Consider the following 22,619-nt stretch of genomic DNA (forward strand, 5'->3'; position numbering starts at 1 on the left):
CAGCAGGTGCTCCTCGCTGGTGAGGGGCTCCGCGTGTCCGCGTGTCCGCGTGTCCGCTCGCCGGGGGTCAGCGAGGCTCGCGCGTTTCCTTCGCTCTGCGCCGGCCGCTGTTCGCCCGCGGGGGCCGCGCTGCACGCGCGGGGGGGCGGCGCGCGGGGGCTCCGACCAGCCTGCGCCGGGACGGCCTGAGCTCGCGCTGCGGGCCGCTCGCGCACAGGGGCGTGGCCAGAGCCCGCGAGCCGCGGGCGGTGAGGGCGGCGGCGGCGACCCCGCGCTGCAGCGGGGCCAGCAGGCACCCGGGCCAGCAGGCACCCGGGCCAGCAGGCACCCGGGCCAGCAGGCACCGGGGCCAGCAGGTACCCGGGCCAGCAGGCACCCGGGCCAGCAGGCACCCGGGCCAGCAGGCACCCGGGCGGGGCGCGGCGGGCGGGGGCACGGCGGGGGGAGCGCCGCCCGGGCCGGCGGGCGCTCGGGGCGGCCCCGCCTCGCCGCGAGGGCGCGGCCGTGGGGCGGTCGGGCGGGCTCGTCCTCTCGCGAGAGCGGCCGTGGGCGGCTCCGGGCGGGGCCGGGGTGCGGGTGACTGAGCGGCCGCGGCCGGGAGCGGGCGGGGCGCGGGAGCCCCAGGGCGGGCCGGGCCTCCTGGGCTTCCGGGCCGAGTCCCGGGCTCAGCGGGACAGCGGAGGGTGACTGAGCACTTGTAGCGTATGCCTTTGTTTGTGGGATTATTTAAAGGTCATTAGCCCACTAGACCAGTGCAGTATAAGGGAGACCCGAGAGTTGCCAGGCACTCACCGTCACCGCGGGGCGTTTCTGTGGGATGGCTGTGTTATAAATGCTGTGTTCCAATTGCTACTTGATTACTTTGGCGGAGGAAGGAAACCAAAGGAAAAAAAAGCCATTGATGAAGAACTGCACATCACTTTGAGAAGCAGTTCCTGACGCTGCTGTTACAAATGCAGACTCGAAACGCCGGTGGCAGCGCGTTTCTGACAGGACTCCCTGCAGACAGGCGTTATTTCAAACGCTGAGCCCAGAACGGCCCGTAGCGTCTCCGTGCACACAGGGTGAGGTCGCCCTTCCCCACCACAGCCGGCCCCGGGCCGCCGCACAGACCTTGTGTTGGAATGGAACTGCAACCGCTTTGCTACAAAGTGCTGCTTTATTGGACGTGTCAAAAGGGATAAATTGCTTTTATTTTTCAAAATTGTTTCAATTTAAAGTAACTTATTCCTTATTTTAACTAGCCATAACAATGTCATTGTATTTTTGAATTAAATAATTTTCTAAATAAGAGTTTCAGAAGGCAAATGTTTAGTACTCAAACAACTTATAAATTACCTCTTGTTCACTTAAACCCAGCTTTTTACAAGTAACTGAAACTTGGCAATGCAGGGAAAAATGCAAAGGTACATTATAAAGCTTATTGTAGGAAGTCTGATTGTTGGACATGTAAACATGGACATGTAATAAAGTTATTTATCTGGGCAAGATACTGTGCAAGTTATGCAAAATCTATTATAGTAATTAATGCAAACATGTTATTTATGGTACTCCCACAATGTATGTATAAACCAGAAATCTCTAATCACATACTGTAACGATCAACAGGAGTTTTTTAAACAGTAAAGCATCTCTTGAATCCTCATTCACATTTGGAAACAGTGCTTTCCTTGGCATTAAAATACCAAACATATTCTTTCAATACGTGCAAACAGAAGTTTTACTTCTACAGATACAGTACTAAGACGACACCACACTGCACGTCATATAAAAATAACTTCATATACAGTCACACACAGCGAGGATAAATGATTGTAAACTGCTGCTAGGGGAAAATGTGGTGCCTTCCTGAGGCCATTTGGAGCAGGCTTTTCAGCGCTTCCCAAGGGCTGGATTTTAAATGATAATTTCACATCACAGTCAAATTATGTTAAGACAGGATAAAAAGCTTATTTGGAGCATAAAAAGTGGTTTCTTGTTGGAAGGAGGGCTGAATCAGTCACTGAAAACAAAGAGCTGAGCTTCATTCCGAACCCACGGTACTGTAGGCTGGCGAGCTCCAGTGGTATCAGTAAAGTTGTTTCCCATTCCTACCACTGTGAAATCAGGCTCTTATTTAAAACCTCCTCTTGTCTTTCACACTACGGAAGCAGAAGGTGCACGGATCTGGAGCACAGCCCGGGCCCTCGGGAGCCGGGCGCCCTGCAGCTCCTCGTGGTTCCCGGTAGGACGCAGACAGAACACGATTTACCACCAGCTGGACTGACAGTTGAGACTGAGACTGTCACTCTCAGTCGAGCTGACCAGGACCACGCTCTGTACACAGACCCGCCGTAACTAGTCGTTCCACGTGTTGATTAAGGTATTACTCACCGTGAGCAAAGACAGCAGAAATGGGCCCTCACTGGTGCCTGCACCCTAAGCTGAGGTGTACAGAATTTAGTCTCACTGACGGGAGCAAGACTAGTGTGAACAACCTACGTGCTCAAATAAACAGGGCTCAGGAGCCGAGTTACGTGCATGTATAAATGCCTGTACAGTCAGAGCCAGCTGTGTTTGCAGTGCAAATCACTGGGACTGTTGGTAATGCATTTAAATTGGTTATGAAATCTTCATCTCTGCTCAAATATGATTCTAAAGAATAGTGTGCAAGGTGTGTGAATCTGAGAGAAATGTAGGGAACTGTAATATTCATTAGAAAAGAAGGTAGTGATCATTGCAAAGATATTCACATTCGTATGGTTGTGTAGCAGCTGCGGTAAAGGGTTGGAAATTCATTGTGGCTGAAAAGCTTGCCTGCTTTGACAAAACCATTAGCTCTATCAAGTCACATTTTACACATGATGTAGTAGAAGAAACGAGTATTTAAAATACCCCATTGCAAACTCCAGTTCAGTAAAATGTATTAGTAGCACAAAAAGGCCAGGTTTTTCTCTCAAGCCAATAGACATTTAGTTTCTTTTAAAATTATACTGACTACTGCTTGTTTGCAACATGTAGATGGCAACAACTTAACAATGAACAGCATTTCTGTCCAATTCTTGACTTTCACTGACCATCAGAGGGGTTCTGGAGTGTTCTGTTCTCTCCTTACTCGCCTCATCTTCGAGATCCTTTGGTACCACTGGGTTTTCCTTGTGCACGGCGACCCTGGGTGCTTCGGTTGCATTTCCTCTGACCGTAATGTGCTCCCATCCACCCTGTAAAATATCGATAGAGAAATATAAAAGGAGAAACGTCGCTCTACATTTATAACATCTGATGTGACGCTTTATGTACGCTAGTTTTGTGCTCTTTTTTTCGAGGGGAAAGTAATCCTGCTCTGGGCTGAATCAGAAAAAAGGCTCCAACACAACACCCTTCTGAGAACGAGCTGTATAGCTGGCAAGCTTGAGGATCATTTTTGTTAAAGGGAACTGAGCTCAGTAGGGTCAGGTATACAGAACAGAGCCACTGCAGGTTTTCCATCAACTTAAAATGGGCCAAAACCTTGAAACGGGCTTTCTTAAAACAGCCAGTAATAAAATTAACACGGAGGAATAATCATCTGTAGACTCGGAAGGAATCCATTTTTTTAAAATGGCACTTTCTTTACTAATTTTTCCATTACAACTTTTAAATTACCCATTTAAAATGAATACTTATCAAATGCAAATAAATTACTTTCCAGCTATAACTGCATAATGCAGTACAGTAACTTAAAAAAGGAACCTAAAGCTGTAGAACAGAGGCCGGTTCCCTGCGGGTACATGCGAGCTGTACAGAGCTGGCCAGCCGGAGCAGGATGGCACTTTCCTTTCCACGCATGCCCGTAAGCATTTGGATATACGACTTCTGGGCAGTATTGAGTCCCCACACTCACCCCAATACCGTAATCCCACGAGAGGCCTTTGGGCTGCATGGGCTGAACGCCGGTGCGGTGGCAGACGGTCCCACAGCTCAGGCTGCGGCTTCCCTGCACTTTGTCGGCTATCACCCAGACCTGCAGGGAGCAGAGAGCAGCGATCGCGCGTGCGCTTCCTGCGCCTCTTCCACACAGGGAAACTACGTCTGTTGGACCACGTCCAGAAATTCGGCTTGATCTTGCATAGGCCAAAACCGCTCTAATGTAGTCAGAAACACACCCACACAAACAGCCAGGTAACAACGTTATAATGAAAACGTTGTCAGACACTGAGACTCTGCAGGAAAGAGATTTTATAAAATAGTCTTGTTTAAAAAAAAAAGGAGAAAATGAAAGAGGGTTTTCAGAGGGAAGGGCAGGACGTATCACCGCTTCACTGGCAGGGCTTTCGTCGTGCTAGCAGGATTCCAGCAGTTAGGCAATCACCTTGTGGAATAAATAAAGGTGAACAAAATAATTCACCAGAACATTTAATTTAGTTACAAGAGTATGTTAAGCACAATTTTTTATAAAGTAATGAGATACAAGGAAGCTTAATACACACCTGGTCCAGGGGCCCTACAGACATTTTACGGACATTATTGGAAACATGATCCCAAGTAGATCCTTGTGGGTAACTTGGTGTGATCCCCTGCCGGTACCAGAGATTGCCTGTGGAATACACGCTCCTGGTTACAACTCGGGATGTTTGCTTTGTAGAAAGTGCCAGTGAAGACGTAAACCAGCAGTCAGCAATACTGTTCTTTGGAAATGCATTATGGTTTTGACTAGTATGTTACACGGAGGGACAATGAGATCCTCCTTTGAATTCGTATTTCTATAGTTACTCTTTATAACTTTTCTGGAAAACAGCAAATACTCTGTTTTGTAAAATTTGTTGGGGAAAAATGTTCATATAAGGAACTATGCACTAGAGAAGGAAAGCAAATGAGATTATGGTGTCTGAAGGAGACTGGTGTGGAGGGCTTGTTTCCTTCACCGAAGGATGCTTTGTAACTCATTGTGCATGATGCTGCTGTTCCGGGCTTTCGGAAGGTGCTCCTGTTCGGCTGCGTGCATTCCAGGGCTGCAGACCAAACCCTGCAGCTGTGACACGGACCTGGCTCTCGCTCCCAGAGCAGCGCAGCCGCTGGGCTGTTGCTGCCCGGGCACTGTCGGGTGAACAGGAACAGTCTTCAAAAGCAGCGGCTGCAAGGGCTGCCTTCTCCGTCTCTTTCCATAGGAAATATCCCTGCTCCTGGAGCAACAGTCATCAGCTGTCCTAGCAGAAGCTCTGACTTGGCCTCTCCTTTTCCAATCAGTCTGATGTATACAGATCTGGTTTTTGTAGCATTGATAAATAATTTTAAAATCCTTACCATTTTTATCCAGCACAAACACAGACGTTCGTCCTACTGAGACTTGTTTTAACTTCTGTTTTTGAGGCGAGGGAATATGGTACCAGCAGTCACCTGGAGGCCAGAAATATTTGAGGAAAACATTGAGAAAACACAATTATGTATGAGAAGCCTTGGAAACGCCTGCAGGTGAAACAGACAGCTGTGCAAGAAAGGTGTGAATGACACTGCGCTTCATATATTTTTACTAGCTTGTTTTTAGAAACAAACAATTTAAATCATGCAAGTGAAGAGCAAATTAACTGCTACAGTCATCATGAATGTTATTCGTGTGTGCTGTTTTGCCTCTGCTGAGCAGATTTGTCTGTTTCAGACATGGCAGTGCAGCAGACCTTACACAATGTATAGGATGAAGACTGTACTAAAAAAGTACAAGTACTTACCCGCAGGGTTTTTTGGAGACACTGAACCCCGATAGAAGGCAGAACCATCTCTAGCAATAGCCCACACTTGGTAAAATGCTCCAATGGAGACGGAAACGAAGGGCTGGTCTGTTCCCACGTGCAGCCAGGATGTTCCCTATCAAAACACGGAAATGAATTGAATTGTAAAGCGGGGGTTAAAGACTCCAAGACAAAGTACCGTCCATGACCAAATAGGAAAGTCTCTACATAGTGAAAAAAATGTGAAGAATAATTCTTACATAACTTTACAACTGAAGAGAAACAAAGTCCCTGATCCTCCATGGTATTTGGATATATAACTCTTTGAAAATAGCCATGTTGGACTGTAACAGGGTCATTTCTCTTGAAATCACTGGAATTTAGGCACCTCCATGTCTCTGAATAGCTGGGCTAGAGCCTTTTATTTTTTTTAATAGTCCCTTGGTTTTGATTACCTAGAACAATAGTCTCAAAAAACCAAATGGTATGGACTTCAGATTGCAGACACTGCTCCAGGTTTTGCTGTCGCACTGCCTTACCGATCTGTGCTACTGCGGCTACTTGAACACGAAGGAAGAGAAAAAGAATTCCTATAAATTTTCAACTTCTTGCAGTTTTTCTCCAAATTCTGCTAAAGTATATTGTTAGATTTATTTTTTCGCTGTTGTAAATATGGCTTAAAATCAGTGTGTATCAATCCTGATTTGGTGCTTCAGCATGTGTCTGTTAGTAGGAAAGAAGTGTTCCTATTGAAGTTCCTGGAGCTCTTTGCTCTTCTCTGCATGCTTTACTGAACATGCACTCATTGTTTCTGTCCTGGCCCATAAAAAGTCAAATCCGCAGGTCAGTCCAGGCCCACTTGTCTTAAATAACCACGTCAGTTCCAGGCTCAGAAAAGTCAACGGCTAAACTCCTGCTGGTATGAGCAGGCACTGGACCGTACTGCAGAGACGTTCTGTTCCTCGGTTCATTTAGATGGGATACACACATTATCAACAAATGAAAAAATCTGAAGAGGAACTAAGCTGTCAGTGCAGACAGTGGAAATACAACGCTTCACGAGATACACGGGAGCTGGGAGAGGCTGCTGCAAGGGATGGCACGAGCTAAGGCAGACCGCGCAGGAGAAGCGCTGCTGTAAGAAGTGCGGGCAGCAAAACTGTTACAGCTGCCGGACAAGGACCTTCATATCTGGGACATACAAGGAGCTCTGAGAGAGGGCACTGCATGATGGTGTGTACGTACTCGTATAATGACATTAAAGACATCAATAAGGCAGTAAAAGTAACCAGGGAGCCTTACAGCTGGGTTGTGCTGTGTCACTCCGAGCCTGCAGAGCACGTCTCCTTTGTCACTGACTGCCCACAGCGCTACTGCTGCTCCATCGGCTGCGTCTGAACTGGGAATTACGGAGACGTCCCGCAGGGTGACAGGAGGCACTTCCAGCCACGGCCCGTTGGTGACTATCTTACACTTTCTGAAGCAGAAAAAACCCAAACCCGTCAGAAATAGGTACTTTCTGAAAGGGAATTTGTTTCCTGGTCCATTGTTGACTTCAGTGCAAACATCTGAAGCCTTTCCATTAAGTAGGTACATACAGCAAGGATTAGTATTTTGAATTTGAAAGAGGCTTATGACAATCAGTCACGTGTTTCACCGGGGTTTGAATTTTGATGTATTACTGATTTCTCAAAGCTGGACGTGTGAAAATGTGACTCCTAAAGCCACGATCGCCCGGCAGCCCGTGCTGCCTGCTCCCCGGCTCTGCAGAACGCGCTGCGCAACGCTGGGTAACGACGACGTGACCCCAGCCGAGAGTCCCGCTGCAGAGAGAATTCCACACCCGGCTCCTTCCTCCCTCTGTCTTGATCAAGGGACTCATTTTACAATTAGTTTTTTGCTGAGGCCTGTTAAAAAGTTACATAGGCAGAGATAAGGCAGCTCTGAACTCAAGAGCTGGAGGCAGCTCATTCTGGGAATTGTTGCAGTCCCATAGAGAAAAATACACCAAAGTACTGCTGGCTATAAGGAAATTATGTTTGATTCTATCGTCACAACAGTAATTTCTGTGTATGAAGAATGTTCTAAAAAACCTCAGGACATTCCTCCATTTCCCAGTTCTGAAAAACTGGATCCACCCTGAGATGCTTCCTGTTTGTTTTCAATTCTCAATTGACAGTAAAAACAAGAGGAAACGTTTAAACTTGAGAGTATTCCTCAAGATGCTCATTTTGGTTTAAGTCACCATTTTTATTGATTGGATGTCATCTGTTTTGTTGCATATCCTGGAATAACCGAAGTTTGATGCTTCAGGACTTCAAAGACTTTGGTACGGGGCCAAATACCAGCTTTGTAGCATCACTAACAGAACAATGCATAAGTTCACAGCAATCTGTTAGCATAGCTGTTAGATACTCTAGAAAGCACAGAAAAGCTGGAAAAAGAGTGAATGCACAGACTTTTTCTGCTGAATAGAATATAATATAGTGGCAGTTTGCTGTTTTCCAGGTTTCACCTGAATATGGTGTCCTATGACCTAAACGGGGCTGGGATTATCCAGCCTGGCATGCAGTGTGTGCAACTCATATCTTAAAACTATTAATGGCCTGTTACCAGTTGTTACAAGCGACCTAACAGGCCCTAATAAGCCTAGACTCTATCATGCTTAATCATTTATCATACGGAAAATCAGAGACAGAGAATAACTAGCTGACTCCTATCTACAGATGCCACAAAATCAAATAGGGATCTACCTGTAAAGGTTTCAAGTTAAAGCCATAATGCTAAAGATCATCAGCTTCTCTATGGGAGATGGGCTGTTTACCGCAGGTTTCTTTACTATTGCTTTTGTTGATGGAGTGATCAGACTCTTCCCCTAAGTAAAGGAGACTTCTAGGGAACAGTTAGCATTAAGTTCAAAACTTCCATTCATATGTTAGCTCCTCACCTTGCCCAGCGCCGCCGTCGGACAAAGTCTTTCATTGTCTTGTGACCATGGTAGGACCTACCAAAACAGATTTAAATGGGTCTTCATGAGGATGTCAGAGCATCTCCAGTGTCAGCGCCAGCCGGAGCGCACCGTCTGTGTATGTGCCCAGGCACGCCTGCTGCCTCAGACACTGCAACTATGGCTTGCTGAGCGCGCCTCACCGCCCGCCCTCCCGGCAAGGCTGTGTTAGCGCCCCCGTAACAAGGCAGAAATCAAGGCACGCTTGTCCCTGTTAAGCACAGTTAATGTGCAAAACAGCAAACAAGTCCTCGTTTCTTCTTAAGTATGGCATTTGCCTGCTAGTATTTTAGGTAGCAGAAGGGATCTCCTTACGCTGGAAAGTCTGCTGCGTACTGCCAGCCTTCCCGATCAGTGCCGCCTGCAGCATTGAAATCAATATACCAGTCGGAAACCTGTTGTCAAAAGGAGACAATAACAAGCACAATCAACATGGATAATAAAAATAACCTCTTCCACTATTTCCCTCCACCTTTTTGAGAGCAGTGACTCGCTAGAAACCTTCTAATACTTGCATGCTTCCTACAGCGGTTCCCACGTCTTTTTAATTCAGTTGAAAGGGATCAGAGCAGCAGTCTAAGTCCCACCAAACAAAAAATCCCACCCCGAGCTCAACATTCTTTTGACTATGGAAAGTTATTGCTATTGCACAGATGGGGAAACAAAGGTTAAATATTACAACGCACAAAATAAGAAAATCTGGGTCACTATAGCCCAAGTCTTGTATCCTACTTGCTAAGCCTTGTCTTCTCAGTACAAATACTTTAAAGACAAAGCGTACCCAAGACCACTGTGGAGAGGGAGGCTTGGTGTTGAGCTTGGTGCACTCCTGCAGGCCAGACGCGTCGCTCCACATGTACCTGTCGGTGGGCAGACCTCTGGGGTGCAACAAGAGCGCACGGTCACTCAAGCAGAGAATTTCAAAGGCAAGGGAAGAAAAGCCTATTTGTAGCACCTCCTGCTTTCGTATGTGAAACAGTCCACTGTCATTAATCTCTATATTTAGAAATACCATGTGAGTGATGAGGACAGTGGGAAAGAATCTGTACAATCGCTTCCAATTACACCAAACTTGAGGACCGTGTAAACTCTTCTCTGTGGAATTATACTTCTCACCAATATTTAAAATTGGAAGGTGAATCCTGAGTCTCTCGGGCATAGACACCCACATATGCGAAAGCTTTTTCCATATTTTCAAATATACTATTCAAGGACCCAATGTATTTAGCATACATAATGTGTATGAATAGATAGATCCTGCTAAGAATTTTACTATATGGCCTTAATAATGAAAGGTATTGCAAGTGGGCACGCTTCCTGCACTCACAAAGCACACCTCTGTAATGGTTTGCTACAAATGCATTTTGAAAGAATAATTACAAACCTAAACAATGGAGAAACACTGCTTCTTCCATCTCAGGTTCACAGTAAGTGTTGGGGGAGACCCAAGATACTGTAATAATTATTCGGAACAGCTAGAACAACCCCCTGTTTCATTTCACAGTAAACAGAGTGAATAACCTGCTGCTGTATCCGGTGACGAGGTTCCACCGCTGGTTCTCATAGATGTAAACACACTTCACATCTGACTGCGTGTAAATGTTATCAGCACTGCTGGCCAGACCTGTGGAAATAATTCATTTGGATTACAGTAAAGCTAAACCTTGAAGACATTACGTTTTAAGTTCCAATATCCACAGTAATATTGTTAATTATTCTATTTCTCACTCTGAAGCTTAAAATATATATATATATAAAACTGCAATACCAGTTCCTTGCTGATGTGTGGCCTGTTCACTGTATAACCCTACATGTCACTTAGGCTTAGGAAGGACAGCTGAACAGCTTGAATACCACCCTGTCAGAAGAGATGCGCACGCTGCAGTCATCCATACCTGGAATGAAGCCACCTCCGTATCCACCAGTATAAACCCACGCTGTGTGATCATATCCTATGCCCCACACTATGCCTCGGTTATTGCACTCGATCAGTCGAAGATGGCCTCCAACTTGACGCCAAAACCTGCCAGAAAAAGGACATTTTACATTCAGTTTGCATCATAACCAGGAGGAACGTGTGCTTCCCCTCCTGCCGCTCAGCAGTCGTAAGGACAGGTGGTGTAACGCGCTTGTTCAACCTCTGTCCAATCTGGAAGTGAAGGCGGTTGCCAGCTGAAATAATTTCCCTCTGAACAACTACTGAAAAGTAGATGGAAGGAACCCGTCTGCCTCTACGTGGAGTTTTCAGGCTTTGAAGTATTTTACTTTCCTTTTATTTAATGGCTTGTTTTATATGTATACAAATAATAATCACAGTGATGAGGTTTACTTTTAGTTTAGGCCATCTCCAGCTGCTGAGCCCCACATCTGCTCACAGGGCAGCTGTGAGCCCCACATCTGCTCACAGGGCGGCTGCTGACACCCATATCTGCTCACAGGGCAGCTGCTGAGCCCCACATCTGCTCACAGGGCAGCGGGGATGCTCCCGCCTCCAGCTGCTGAGCCCCACATCTGCTCACAGGGCAGCTGCTGAGCCCCACATCTGCTCACAGGGCAGCGGGGATGCTCCCGTCTCCAGCTGCTGAGCCCCACATCTGCTCACAGGGCAGCTGTGAGCCCCACATCTGCTCACAGGGAGCTGCTGGATCCTTACATCTGGTCACAGGGCAGCGGGGACGCTCCCGCCTCCAGCTCGGGGCTCGGCTCGCTGACAAACACGTCTCCTTTACAGGTAACCGACCAAATGGCGTGCTGAGAAGGAGGGCCTTGAATCCGTCTGCTTTCACAACACGACATGGTCAGCAGAGACAGCTACAAAACAAGAAGCAGAGAACTAAAAGCTTCCATTTACAGTGAGAACAAAAATCTCCATATAGATGCTTCAGCATTACAGAAAGAAATTCTACCTTTGCATGTTCTTGCAAATCAGCAAAGTGAATTTGCAGCTTTTTCTCAAAAGGCACTGGAATTCAGTGTTTTAGAAATGATTAACACGAGCGCTGACACCAGTGTGGTTTGCAGCATCTGATCACTACGATCTTTCGGGGTTTCCGTTGCTTCAGTGTGTGTGTGCCCGCCTGCCCACACACAAGGCTCTACCACAGTGACAGCAGGTGACAGTTCTTCCACCAATGCAGACAAACAGACGAACTGAATTAAACTCTTAACTCATTTGTAGCCTAATCTAAATCCAGAGATAGGAAGGAAAGGAAAAGCAATATTGGTTTTCCTGTGGCTAACTGCAGCATCAGAAAGCGTGCAACTCAGGGGAGACAGGAAGCCTCAGGTGCCCCTAGAGAGGCAGACTTTAAATCACTGAATTGTGAATAGATAAGTAGCTTATATACTCTAAATACAATGCTGAGATTTCAGAGACTAGCTTTTATGTTTCATTTCAGATATTGCCAGCTGGAAATGAAGAGTTCACAGAATTACCCAGTCATGCATTTCTTGCTCTGTTGCGGCTGCCAGGCGGATTGGCCATCGCTGCTTCGTCCTCTCAGGTGTATACAGTGCAAAGGAGTGTTTGCCTTCACTCAGAACTTCAACTATAATAGTGACTTCATTCAGGAACACATGGATATACTAGGACAAGAAAAAAAAGGTGACTAAGCCAAACTCAGATATACCCTCCTCAGAGGCAGCAGTTTTGCCCCTCAGGACTCTGAATGAGGCATTCTTGCCAAGCACAGCAAAGGATCGGTTCTTGGTGCAGAAGGAATGAGGCTCAGCTTCCAGTCCTGCACTGCCTCTGATTCCTCCTGCCCATATGCATTAGCCCTATTTATGAAGACCCTGCCCAGCCAAGCTTGGCTCTCTCTTCATCATCAAGAACACGGCACATCCAAAGAACTGCTATCAGTGCGAAGCCGGCGGTTTAAGCAATGTGGCTGGTTGCTGACTGGGTATTTCTGACATAGCCTGAACACAGCTGCAGCTTAGAAAAGGCTGCAGTTTGCTAGTACCCTGGGCTACGTTTGAATTGGTTCCCAAAACTTAGAATAGCATACTATGGTTTGCGTCTTTCCCTTCAAAGGTTCTCCTTTACCAAAGGCAGCTCTCTCAAGGGTCTCAAGCAGAACACACCTTTTTCTCCTCGTGATACATGTAGTAGATGAACAGGATGCTGTCACGCATTCCATCGCTGCCGGTGAACTGCTCGAGTGCAACTCGAACATCCATCCACTTGTGAGGCTTCCAGTTCCTCCACCATTGCAAGGTTCCAGTTTTAACCCAAACCGACTGCAATGCAAACACGTGTTTACAGGAGGAAGGACACTGCACGGCTCACGCTGTTTCTCCCAAACAGTATTTTATGTGACCACAAGAAATCTCTGCTGCAGGTCAGTCTGTATCGTGTCGGTTAATGCTGACACGAAGGGCACCAGAGTGCTCAGGAAGATGAAGACAAAATGAAAACCGACAAAACTGGATGGGAAGGCGCTGAAACACCATGTGTACAAGTGTTCACGTTCTACCTCTGCAAGAACGCAGCACACAGATAGTAACTGACTAGTGTGCTCCTGTTACAACACAACTCCTGTTTGGACTTTAAAGGCTTTTAGCATAATCTTTTTACACTTGATTAAGCCCCTGGACTCCAAGTGTTTTTAATCAAATGAATTCCAGATCTCATTTGGCAATTAGTAATGAAGGGACCAAAAAAGTGAATGAATCTGAAAAGAGCCAAGGAGTCACAATAAAGGGAACCTCAAACAAAAGTGCTGCTATTTAAGTGCTGCTATGGACATTCCCATCATTGTTTTATTTATGTAAGTTACATTAATCCCTTAATGGTCACAGAAAGGGAAAGTTCATCTACTTGAATCACTGTTTCAATTAAGAAGTCTCATCTTGCGGTGGAATAGTTCATACAATGTTCCACTGTTACAAACATTTCTCTGTGGAACTGAGGTTTCGGTGTCTCAGATAATGCTGACCAACGCTTCGTTTGCTGCTCTACAGAACTATTGGTGACTCTCTTAGATAAAGACTGCTGCTCCCCGTCTGGTAAGATCCTGGTTTCCCACGGGGATCTCAGACAGTGATAATCCAGGGAAGTTGTCACAGACAGACAGAGGGACAAGAATATAAAGGTATTACTGATGCCCAGTATCAATAGATGTGTTTAGCAGACAAGAGGTAAGAGTCCTCACTGCTTACCTGCTCAACAGCCTGTTCGTAGTGCCTGAAATTCTCCAGCTCGCGCTTTGTCCTGTCGCTGAGCTGCTGGAAGATCTGCTTCCGCCACGCGGCTGTCTGCGCCGCCGACACGGGCAGGGACAGCGACTGCGCCGCCGACAGACCTGCAACACAGCAGAAGCACCGACTCCAGTGAGCTTCCAGTGCACTTCTGTGAGGGGGAAAACACGGCGCTGCCTGCAGCACTCACTGACTCAACCCAGTCTAAGACATTTTCTCTCATTATTTTACTTTGGAGTCAATGTATTACAGCCAAACTTTGCAAATGCTGCACAGAAATGGGATCACTACATGTTTATATAGAATCTTTCAAGGCCAGTACCTTGTAAAATTGGGAGATTTGTCACTGAACTGCAAAATAATTAGGTAATACAATGTATTAAGAGTTACCTTGTTGTTAAATACTGGGATGTCACAGTTCATGGTTTAGGTTTATTCTGAAAATATGGTTCTATTCCACTGTCTTTCAATAATCTAAACTCTAATGCCACCCAGCGCCAGCGGGGCTCGCGCTCCAGCGGCTCGGGGTAGTTTCCGTCTCTTCGCTTTGTCGCAGTGAGCGACGGGAGCGACGCCGTTCCTGTGGCACCCGCGTCCCCAGAGAGCCCTTCCCCTGCTCACTCACTGCGCACCCATGTTATGGGCTTTGCCCGAAGTTGCAGCTTCAGCCCAATTGAAAATGAGATGCAGAACCAACAGGTGATTTTACAGATTCTTACAGAAACTCAGAGAAAAAATCACCTTTACATTTATGTATCTGAATCCCAAAGTGCTGTACAGTTAAATACATCCAACACTGTCCTCAGACATGGAGTGCATTAACAAGCTGCAATAACAGTAAGTGGGTTATCAGGAGTTTTATGCCATTGTTTTGTGAAAGGAAAAAACAAGTCAACATTTTTCCTAAAGAGCGCTGGAAGGAGGGTCTGCGGCACCGGGCAGTACCTGACGGGGCGGTGAACCACTTCAGCGGGCTGTGCAGATCCACCAGGCAGCCCCCCCCGGACACCCAGGCCCACAGCGGGTGCTCGTCGGCTCCGTACTGCTCCTCAGCTCCCGCCGAGAACGTGCCGAGGGAACTCAGGCTGGAGGTTTCGGCAAAGCTGCTGACGGAGAGCACCGGGTGCTTCTGGGCCTCCTTCAGGTCAATGTTTGTCCACTGCAGTTCTGCAGAAGGATCTGGGTTTGTGGAGGTTTTATGCATTTCAAGATCGTCTTTCTCATCAGTCAAAGCAACGGTGGCTCCTCCTTGGTCAGAGCGCGGAGGGTCCGCGGTCTCCTCCGTGCATGGCGCTGCTGCCGGGGCGGCGCTGGCGAGGCGCGCGGCTGCGCCGGGCAGCTCCGTGTCAGACGACGAGTCTGCGTCGCCATGAACCACCGTGTTTGGTTGGTTCTGAATATCATCAGTAAAGAAACAGCCAGCGCTGAAGGACAAAGAGAACATCATCATTCAAAGCATCATAAATTAGTACAGGCCTGAGACCGCAGACATACGGAAATCAACTGAGAGTTTCAGTTTTAGAAGAGAAACAGCAGACTTCTTTTCTGAAGGTCAAACTCCGTATCATCCAGAGCAAAGAGTCTAATGCAAATCTGGCAGACCAGTCTACTAAATCTGAACACAGGACGATATTTCATTGATCTTTTCAAACAATCAGTGGTGTTGGCTGCCTACAACTCTTAGGAAAACACTGAAGCCACATCACATTTTCTGGATATGAAATAATGAGTAGGATTTTTAAAAGGCCGTTAATAAGCTCATGGCCGCTGCCCTGGCTGCGGAGGCGTCCGCGCGGAGCGCTCCGACCCAAGGAGCCGCGGCGCCGCGCTGCCCCGCCGAGCGGGCAGGGCGCACAGCCCGGCGGAGCCTCCGCGCAGGAAACCTGAACCTGCAGCGGCACCCCGGAGCAGGACTGTTCCCGAGGAGAGCTGGCGCTCCGCCGTGCTATCTCCCACCTAATAGCTTCTCTTATTAGAGACTAGTTCCAGATAGTGGTAGTAAAGCCCACGGAAGCACACTTCACTGCAAGCATGCAGTGCATTCCAAAGTGGCTTCAGTTTCTGCTCCAAGTGCCACTACTGCTGCTTACTGTTGATTTTAATGGCAAAAAAAAATGCAAATGCTTTTTGGCATACAAAATGATTAGAGACGCTCTTCCTCCCTGACTGTACCATTTCAATGTAAAGGAATATGTCCTAGCATTGAAACTCTTGAGCAGGTATTCCCGAGTACCTGAGCAGGCTTGTTGAGCTCCCGGTCTGAGATCTGTCGCTCTCTCGGCCACATACAATTGCCTTCCATGTCTTCCCACTGAGCTCGCTTGGTGTGACACCTTGGCGAAAATAAATTGCTCTGTCATCGCAGCCAATTCCCCAGACCTAGGGAAGGAAAGAGCTTGGTGAAGGAAATGGCATGAAATGCAGGTAGATACCAGCTACAAAAGAAGGTGGAGCTGTGGAAAATACAGCACCAAAATCTGCTGGACACAGCGTTTTCCTTCTGTGTTCTTCCCTAATGCTGATACTATAGATGCAGTATGAAATTCTGTACCAGCAGGAGAAAGTGTCTGCACCTGAACGTGCCACACAGCACATACGTGACTGTTCACGTGCTGGGGAAGGATTCAGCCCCACGTTCCTTCCCAGCAGCCGAAGCACACGGGCCGCTCGTTCAGCTGCGCGCAGCGCTCGGTCCTGGCCACGCGAACGGGGCTGCACGAGGGCACCGCGAACACCCGCGTAACTGCAGCTCAGCTGTCTTACCTGGTTATTTAAGCCTACAGTTACCATCATCATTTCTCCAACCATTTCAATCCAGCTTGTTCCACAAGGATTATGTGAGTTCACTCCTCTTCTAAACCACACCTACAACAGCAAGAGCAAACACTCTACATTTTGCTCCTTCTGCACTAGCGAGCAGACAGCTGGAATTTGCTGTCCTTAGGACATCAGTCTTAATCTCTCATACTGACTGGCTGCATTGAGTTAGGAAGTCTCTTACCTCCTTAGTTCTCTATCAGGTGAATATACAACAATTATCTTAATAGTACCCAGACTGTGTGTCCTTGTGACCAACTACAGCTGGAACAGCCGAGGGCAAGACCTCTTGTTATGACGTTTTGTGACAGTTAATTTGTCTGCCACTGGAAAAAATACTTTCTGTTACACGTCAACTGTAGGCTACTTTTGGCCACTCTGAATGGACTTCTGAACAGTGTTCCCGTGTTCAAACGCGAGAAGCAGGGCAGGTAGGAGTCCCTGCAATGTCAATCCTTACTACCCCTTGGAAACAGGTTCTTATTACATCCTCACCCACCTACCACATCCGTCTGACTCGGGTTTGGAAAATGCATTCCAAGAGAAGAGCAGAAAGTCCTCCTTAATGAAATGCCACTACGTGTATCACAAACCACAGAGCACTCCTGTGACAGCAAGGGGAACTACAGCTCCCCAAACCCTGAGGACAGGGACTCCACATCACTGGTATTTCCTATGGAAGTTACACGCCTGTTTGAGAAAAGCAGACAGAAAAGGGAAGAAAACCGCAGAACCAGAGCATGACTCTGACCTTCCTGTCCTTTGTAACACACCACACCACATCGACACCCACGGAGACGTGCACGATCCCGTTCTCTGAGCTTGGAGACTCCACGGTACTCCAGGAGACTCCTGCAAGAGACAAACGCCAGCAGGCCGTAGGTTAGTTTCTTATCCAACGCCACACCAATCGAAAGGGTTGCCAGCTGCATTCAACAAACTTTACCTTGAGGGTTGTTTCTATCAATTCCTTCTCTCACAATGGCTTGCCCTTCCGAAACAGTTGCCCAAAGGAGGTCATATGGTCCACAGCTGATCTGTACAACTTCAGCAGGGGTGGTGACTAAGGACCACATGGAACCTTCTGGATTGTCATGGCAGACGTTTTCTCTGTACCATACCTAGGCAAGTTACGAAAACCCCAAACACACGAAACTTAGAAAAATATCAGTGCAACAATGAAACCATTGAGAAAAGCACAGAGACAATCTGGAAAGAATGGTCCTCCCTTAACAACGCGGCTTTTTATGCAGTGTATGCGCTCCGACCTTTAAAGGTGTTTTTTTAATGTTGATTATGCAGTTGAAGACTTTTTCCTTATGTACCAAGGGAGGCGGCTTTTCTACAGACGAGCTTTCATCAGGGAGGCAAATCCGGACTGGGCACAGTAACCTGCTGCTACAAGTGCCGTGTATGTTTCAACACTTAAAACCACTCCAGTGTATTTCAGGGCATGTGATATAAGCCAAGAATGAACAAATATAGAACACAAAAGCGTTACTGTTGGACGGCAGCCCCACCTCGCGTTCGGTGACCACGGCTGCCGCGATGCGGGCCGGAAGCGCCGCTCCCGCGCAGCCCGCGGGGACGCGCGGCCCGAGCAGCGGGGCAGCCGGCAGCGTCCTGCGGCAGCACGAGCGCTCCAGAGCACGCCTGCTCACTGCTAGATCCTCTTCATTTCTTTATTCACTGTATCTCTCTGGGGACTTTTACTAGGGAAACAACAGCATTTTACAGTGTCAGTCAAGTAAGCCTGTAGAATGTGGATGCTTGTCACTTATTACTGGCAAGCATGAAGCACAGGGAATTTTATTTTAAACAATTTAAGCAATGCTGCTTGCCTCTCCAGGCGGTGCCAAGTGTGACTGGAATCTCGGGCTATCTGTTCAAAGTCGTACATTGTGAGACCATGAGTTAGAAACTGTCTGTAGACAAAGGAACGTTAGATACATGGTGGATGTAGGTGGATGAAGGGTGGAAAGCAAGAATCAAGTCTTTACAGCACTGACCACAAGAGGAGAGACCTTATTGCCTAAAAACAACAAGAAGATGGATGTATAGTTTCAATAGAAAATAAATCTAAAGCATTCCAGAGCTGGGTTCTACATAGCCAGGTCAGGAAGTTACCACTTTCTGATCAATAAGTCTTAGACCATTGTTAAACTCTCTTGAATCATACCTGACTCTCCAGCACAGGCACAACACTTTGCCATAATCTCTGTCAGGCTTTAAGGATCCTTCTCTTTGTCACCAGTGCCGCAGTCTGCACTCTGGGCATTTTTCAGGTTGTAAGACACCACGCAGCCCAAGTTTTTAAGGTTCACCTGTTTACAGAGGTTTAAGGCTTCCACAAAACAGCAACCCTATGAGATACCCAGCCTTTCCATTTACAACACAACCAAGCAGCTTTTGCATCCTCTGCCACATGCGCAAACAGCCTTTTTATCAGCGTAAGACAACAACAAACCTGTCTTGCATTAACAGCATCGAACACTTTTCAGTAGTACTTCACGTTAGAAAGCGTAGGGAACATGCACGTACCCTTCCTTGTAACGAAACCGCCCAGACTGATACACGGCCCGGAGGCTCATCGGTGACCTCCCAGCCTCCGATGGAGATGTCACTGAACGGGTCTGGCAGCTGATCCGGATCATCGTGGGACACGATCTGCAGCGAAGGGGAGGAGGGTGAGGAGACAAGGCAGTGACCGGGCTGGTGGCCTAACCCGGGTCCTGCCGGTCGGCTCGGGTATCGCTTACTAAGGCAGCTGAGCCTGCGCGTTCCTCCTCCCGCCGGAGCCGCGATGTGCAGAGAGAGGAGAAACGCTGCTGAGGCAGCAGGAACGAGTCTGTGTTTCATCCCCTGACTAAAGGAAGTTTTTACTCACAGAACAGTGCATAGAGACATTATTTGAACTGGAAAGCTGGAACATCACAAATTACAATTCTTGTACATTCTCAGAGTGGAACAACAGTTATTCAACACCAGTTATTCACAGAGCTAAAGGACTGAGCTGGTGAATGATGCCAGACAGGTGCCACCTGGAGAGTGCGTTACCAGACAACCAGAGGAAGGTAAAAGGTTGGTTTGAAATTTGCAGAGGAGCTGAGCATCTCCAACTGCGTTACCATAGATTGGGCACCTTGTTATGGCAGGTTTCTATGAAAATTCCCAGCCTTCCATTGCAAGAATTACAAGCTGGAAGTCAAGGAATCCAGGTTGAGGCTACAGAGTAGTGATACAGAATGTATTTCCCTGCACTGATAATTTATTAATTCAGAAAATCAGCTTATTTAATATGTAAAAGACATCCAGAACCTTTGCCCAGACGTCCCGTGATTTGTATCTCCTGTATCTGATCCACCTCCTGCGTCTGACACAAGAATTCCATCTCTTCTCCTTCGTGTAGGTGCTGGGGAAGTCTATGGCGTAGGTCCAGCCCTGCAAACAGAGGTTTTCTTGTGTGAAAATCAGGACCAAGGGAAAGCTTGAAATCACAACTTAGAGCAATTCTGCACAAGTCATTACAATACAGTACAAGTTACTGTGCGTGTCTCAACGGATCAGCTAATTCCATGAACAATATATGAATCACGTCCAAATTCCTTGGCAGGATAGATACAGAACAAATAAGACACAGTAAAGCATTTTACTTTCTTCATAGTAAAGATCTTAAATAACAATGGCATCCAGTTGCCAGTGTTTCATGGCCCAATCAAAAGAAATAAGCCTGCAAACAAGATCCTTCCTTGTGTTGCATTAGAGTTGAGCCATTTCACAGAAACACATAGCTATGGGAAGTGAAGTGCCTTTTATTTTCACAGAACAGAGCTCTTTTGGTGTTGTTCACCTACCCCTTTCTCTGTTGGTTCCCCTCCAATATTTTCATCCACGTACCAGTCAGACTCCCACTCCCAGTGTGCGGAGGGCAGTGTGAAGCTATCGAGCTGCTGGTGCCGGAGCCCGCTCACATCGCTCCACTGCCAGCGGTCACTGGGCAGCAATTGCTCACAAAAGCCGCCAACCGGATTCCAGCGCTGCCAAAATAACAAAACGTTTAATCTGAGATCACGCCGCCTCACTGGACATCTACAGGGAGCCATAGTGACGCGTTTCCTATTTTCTGCAGTGGAAGAGGAATAAATTCCTGGGGCGAATGAGAAAGTGTTCACACTGTAAGTCCCACCTAACATAGCCTTTGGAGGGAGCTTTTTGAGTACCAGAGAAGGGCTGACTGCAGAGCTGGGCCCAGCCATGGCATCTTCAGCTACAAGAACAGGAGCACGGCGATGTGTGCTTCCTGCGGTGCTGTGTGGCACCGCCGCCCTGCAGCACCGGGACACAGCTGTACAGACAGACTCGGGATCTCAAATCTGCTCCACGAGGAAGGTTGTGAGTGTCCTGCCTGCCCCAGAAAAATAACACAGCTTCTGTGCCAAAGCTGTCCAGACAGCTGCATCAGTAAATCTTCCCTCAATCTCATCTTATAGCAGGAGGGGTTTTTGCAGATTTGGCTTCGGTCAGTTACAGAACAATAACTTGCTGGGGTTCATGCCAGTGCAGCTGCGCGTTGTCTTTTTTTGCCCACACTCTTACCTACTCCAAAACGCTGCCTAAATGGGCGGTGCACAAGCCTTCTGTCACTTTAATGCAAGATCTTATTTACTTTTACTAGGAATCTGGCTAAATTGCTTTGCACATTATCTGCAAACTGAGTGTGATTTTGTCATTATCTCTTCCAGAATATTTCCTTTTGTGCTTTCTAGTATTTTGTTTTCCATTTTTTTCGTAGCCTAGAACAAAGAAAACAAAGTTTTGCATTTTTAAAGAACATGTTTATATAACAAAAGGAACATTCTTTAGTGGCTGGAAAGTTGTGTCAATATTAAATAATGTATAAATACTACTTTAAAGGAGTTCTTTTTGAAGTATGTCATGTAAGAATGATCAACTTAACTCTTCTGTGCAAAAACCAGCTGGAAACGTTGTACCTTAACAGAGAGTTATGCCTTTAGTGGACAAGTCTTTGAAACACTAAAAAAAGGCATTTTCGTGAGAATAATATATTTCTGATGAAGTATCTTTGTTGCACGGAAGTTACACTGGACATTCTCTTACAGGGATTGTGTATCTGTCACTAAGGAAAGGAAGACACCAGGTGAAAAGGGTGGATGTTCCAGCGTGAAATGGCTTGTGTAGAACAGGCTGAGTACACACCGGTGTGGCTTTTGGCCAGGGCGGTGAGGTGTAACCTTCCTTTGCGAATTAAACTATTAAAAGAATAACCTGCTGTTAGGCACATGTGTGCTCTTCAGAAACATCACACGAAAGTGGAAACAAGGAAACCCAAGCAATCTTCTGTGAGAAAACCCCGCAGAGACAGCCGGTGTGTGGATGCGCCAGCATTCTCACGACGAACGCGTGGCGGTGTGACCGCGGCACTGTCGGCCGCCATACCTGGTTCTCGTAGGTTTCTTCCCGGTACCTGATGGGAACGTCACCCGAGAACACGTAGGTGTACACTTGATGGTCACAGGCTATTCCCCAGCAGCACTGTCTGGCAGCAGAGACCCGTTTGAACTCCAGCTGCGTGTCCTTACAGAGCTCCCAGTACTGGCCAACGGTGGACAGAGTGTAAGTGCGCCCAAAGATGTCCACGGCCCACAGCAGGGAGCTGGGCATGGCCATGTCTGAAAGGCAAAAAGGAGCTATTAACGGCAGAAGATCAGTCCTGCTCTGAGCCATCATCAGGCAAATAAAGAATGATCTTTCGAAGCGTCTGTGCCAAGCTGGCAGAGCTCTGCAGCTGCAGCTCGCGGATGGCTCTGAAAAGCCATGTGAAGGACCTTTCTACCAGCTCACTGTTGTCCATCCCGCAGGGGCTGGCAGCAGGAACAGGACGGCTCCGG

The 22,619-nt window shown here is 47.3% G+C and overlaps 1 protein-coding gene across 1 annotated transcript; it reads right to left on the minus strand.

Moving 5' to 3' along the window:
* Nucleotides 1–584: 584 nt before the first annotated feature.
* Nucleotides 585–22,398, minus strand: TECPR1 (tectonin beta-propeller repeat containing 1; the record flags this gene model as incomplete). The annotated part of the gene is made up of 24 exons (XM_080353879.1): nucleotides 585–3,200; nucleotides 3,863–3,982; nucleotides 4,449–4,555; nucleotides 5,263–5,355; nucleotides 5,685–5,820; nucleotides 6,987–7,161; nucleotides 8,632–8,688; nucleotides 9,007–9,086; nucleotides 9,473–9,569; nucleotides 10,213–10,315; nucleotides 10,587–10,714; nucleotides 11,345–11,502; nucleotides 12,127–12,276; nucleotides 12,778–12,933; nucleotides 13,855–13,997; nucleotides 14,839–15,317; nucleotides 16,127–16,272; nucleotides 16,657–16,758; nucleotides 17,462–17,562; nucleotides 17,657–17,831; nucleotides 19,252–19,377; nucleotides 20,029–20,151; nucleotides 20,565–20,747; nucleotides 22,168–22,398. The coding sequence occupies 24 exons, from the start codon at nucleotides 22,396–22,398 to the stop codon at nucleotides 3,012–3,014; spliced, it is 3,558 nt and encodes a 1,185-aa protein (XP_080210005.1). The 3' UTR covers nucleotides 585–3,011.
* Nucleotides 22,399–22,619: the final 221 nt, after the last annotated feature.

The sequence above is a fragment of the Nesoenas mayeri genome (assembly GCF_963082525.1).
Source record: "Nesoenas mayeri genome assembly, chromosome: 15".
In the NCBI taxonomy this organism is placed as follows: Eukaryota; Metazoa; Chordata; class Aves; order Columbiformes; family Columbidae; genus Nesoenas; species Nesoenas mayeri.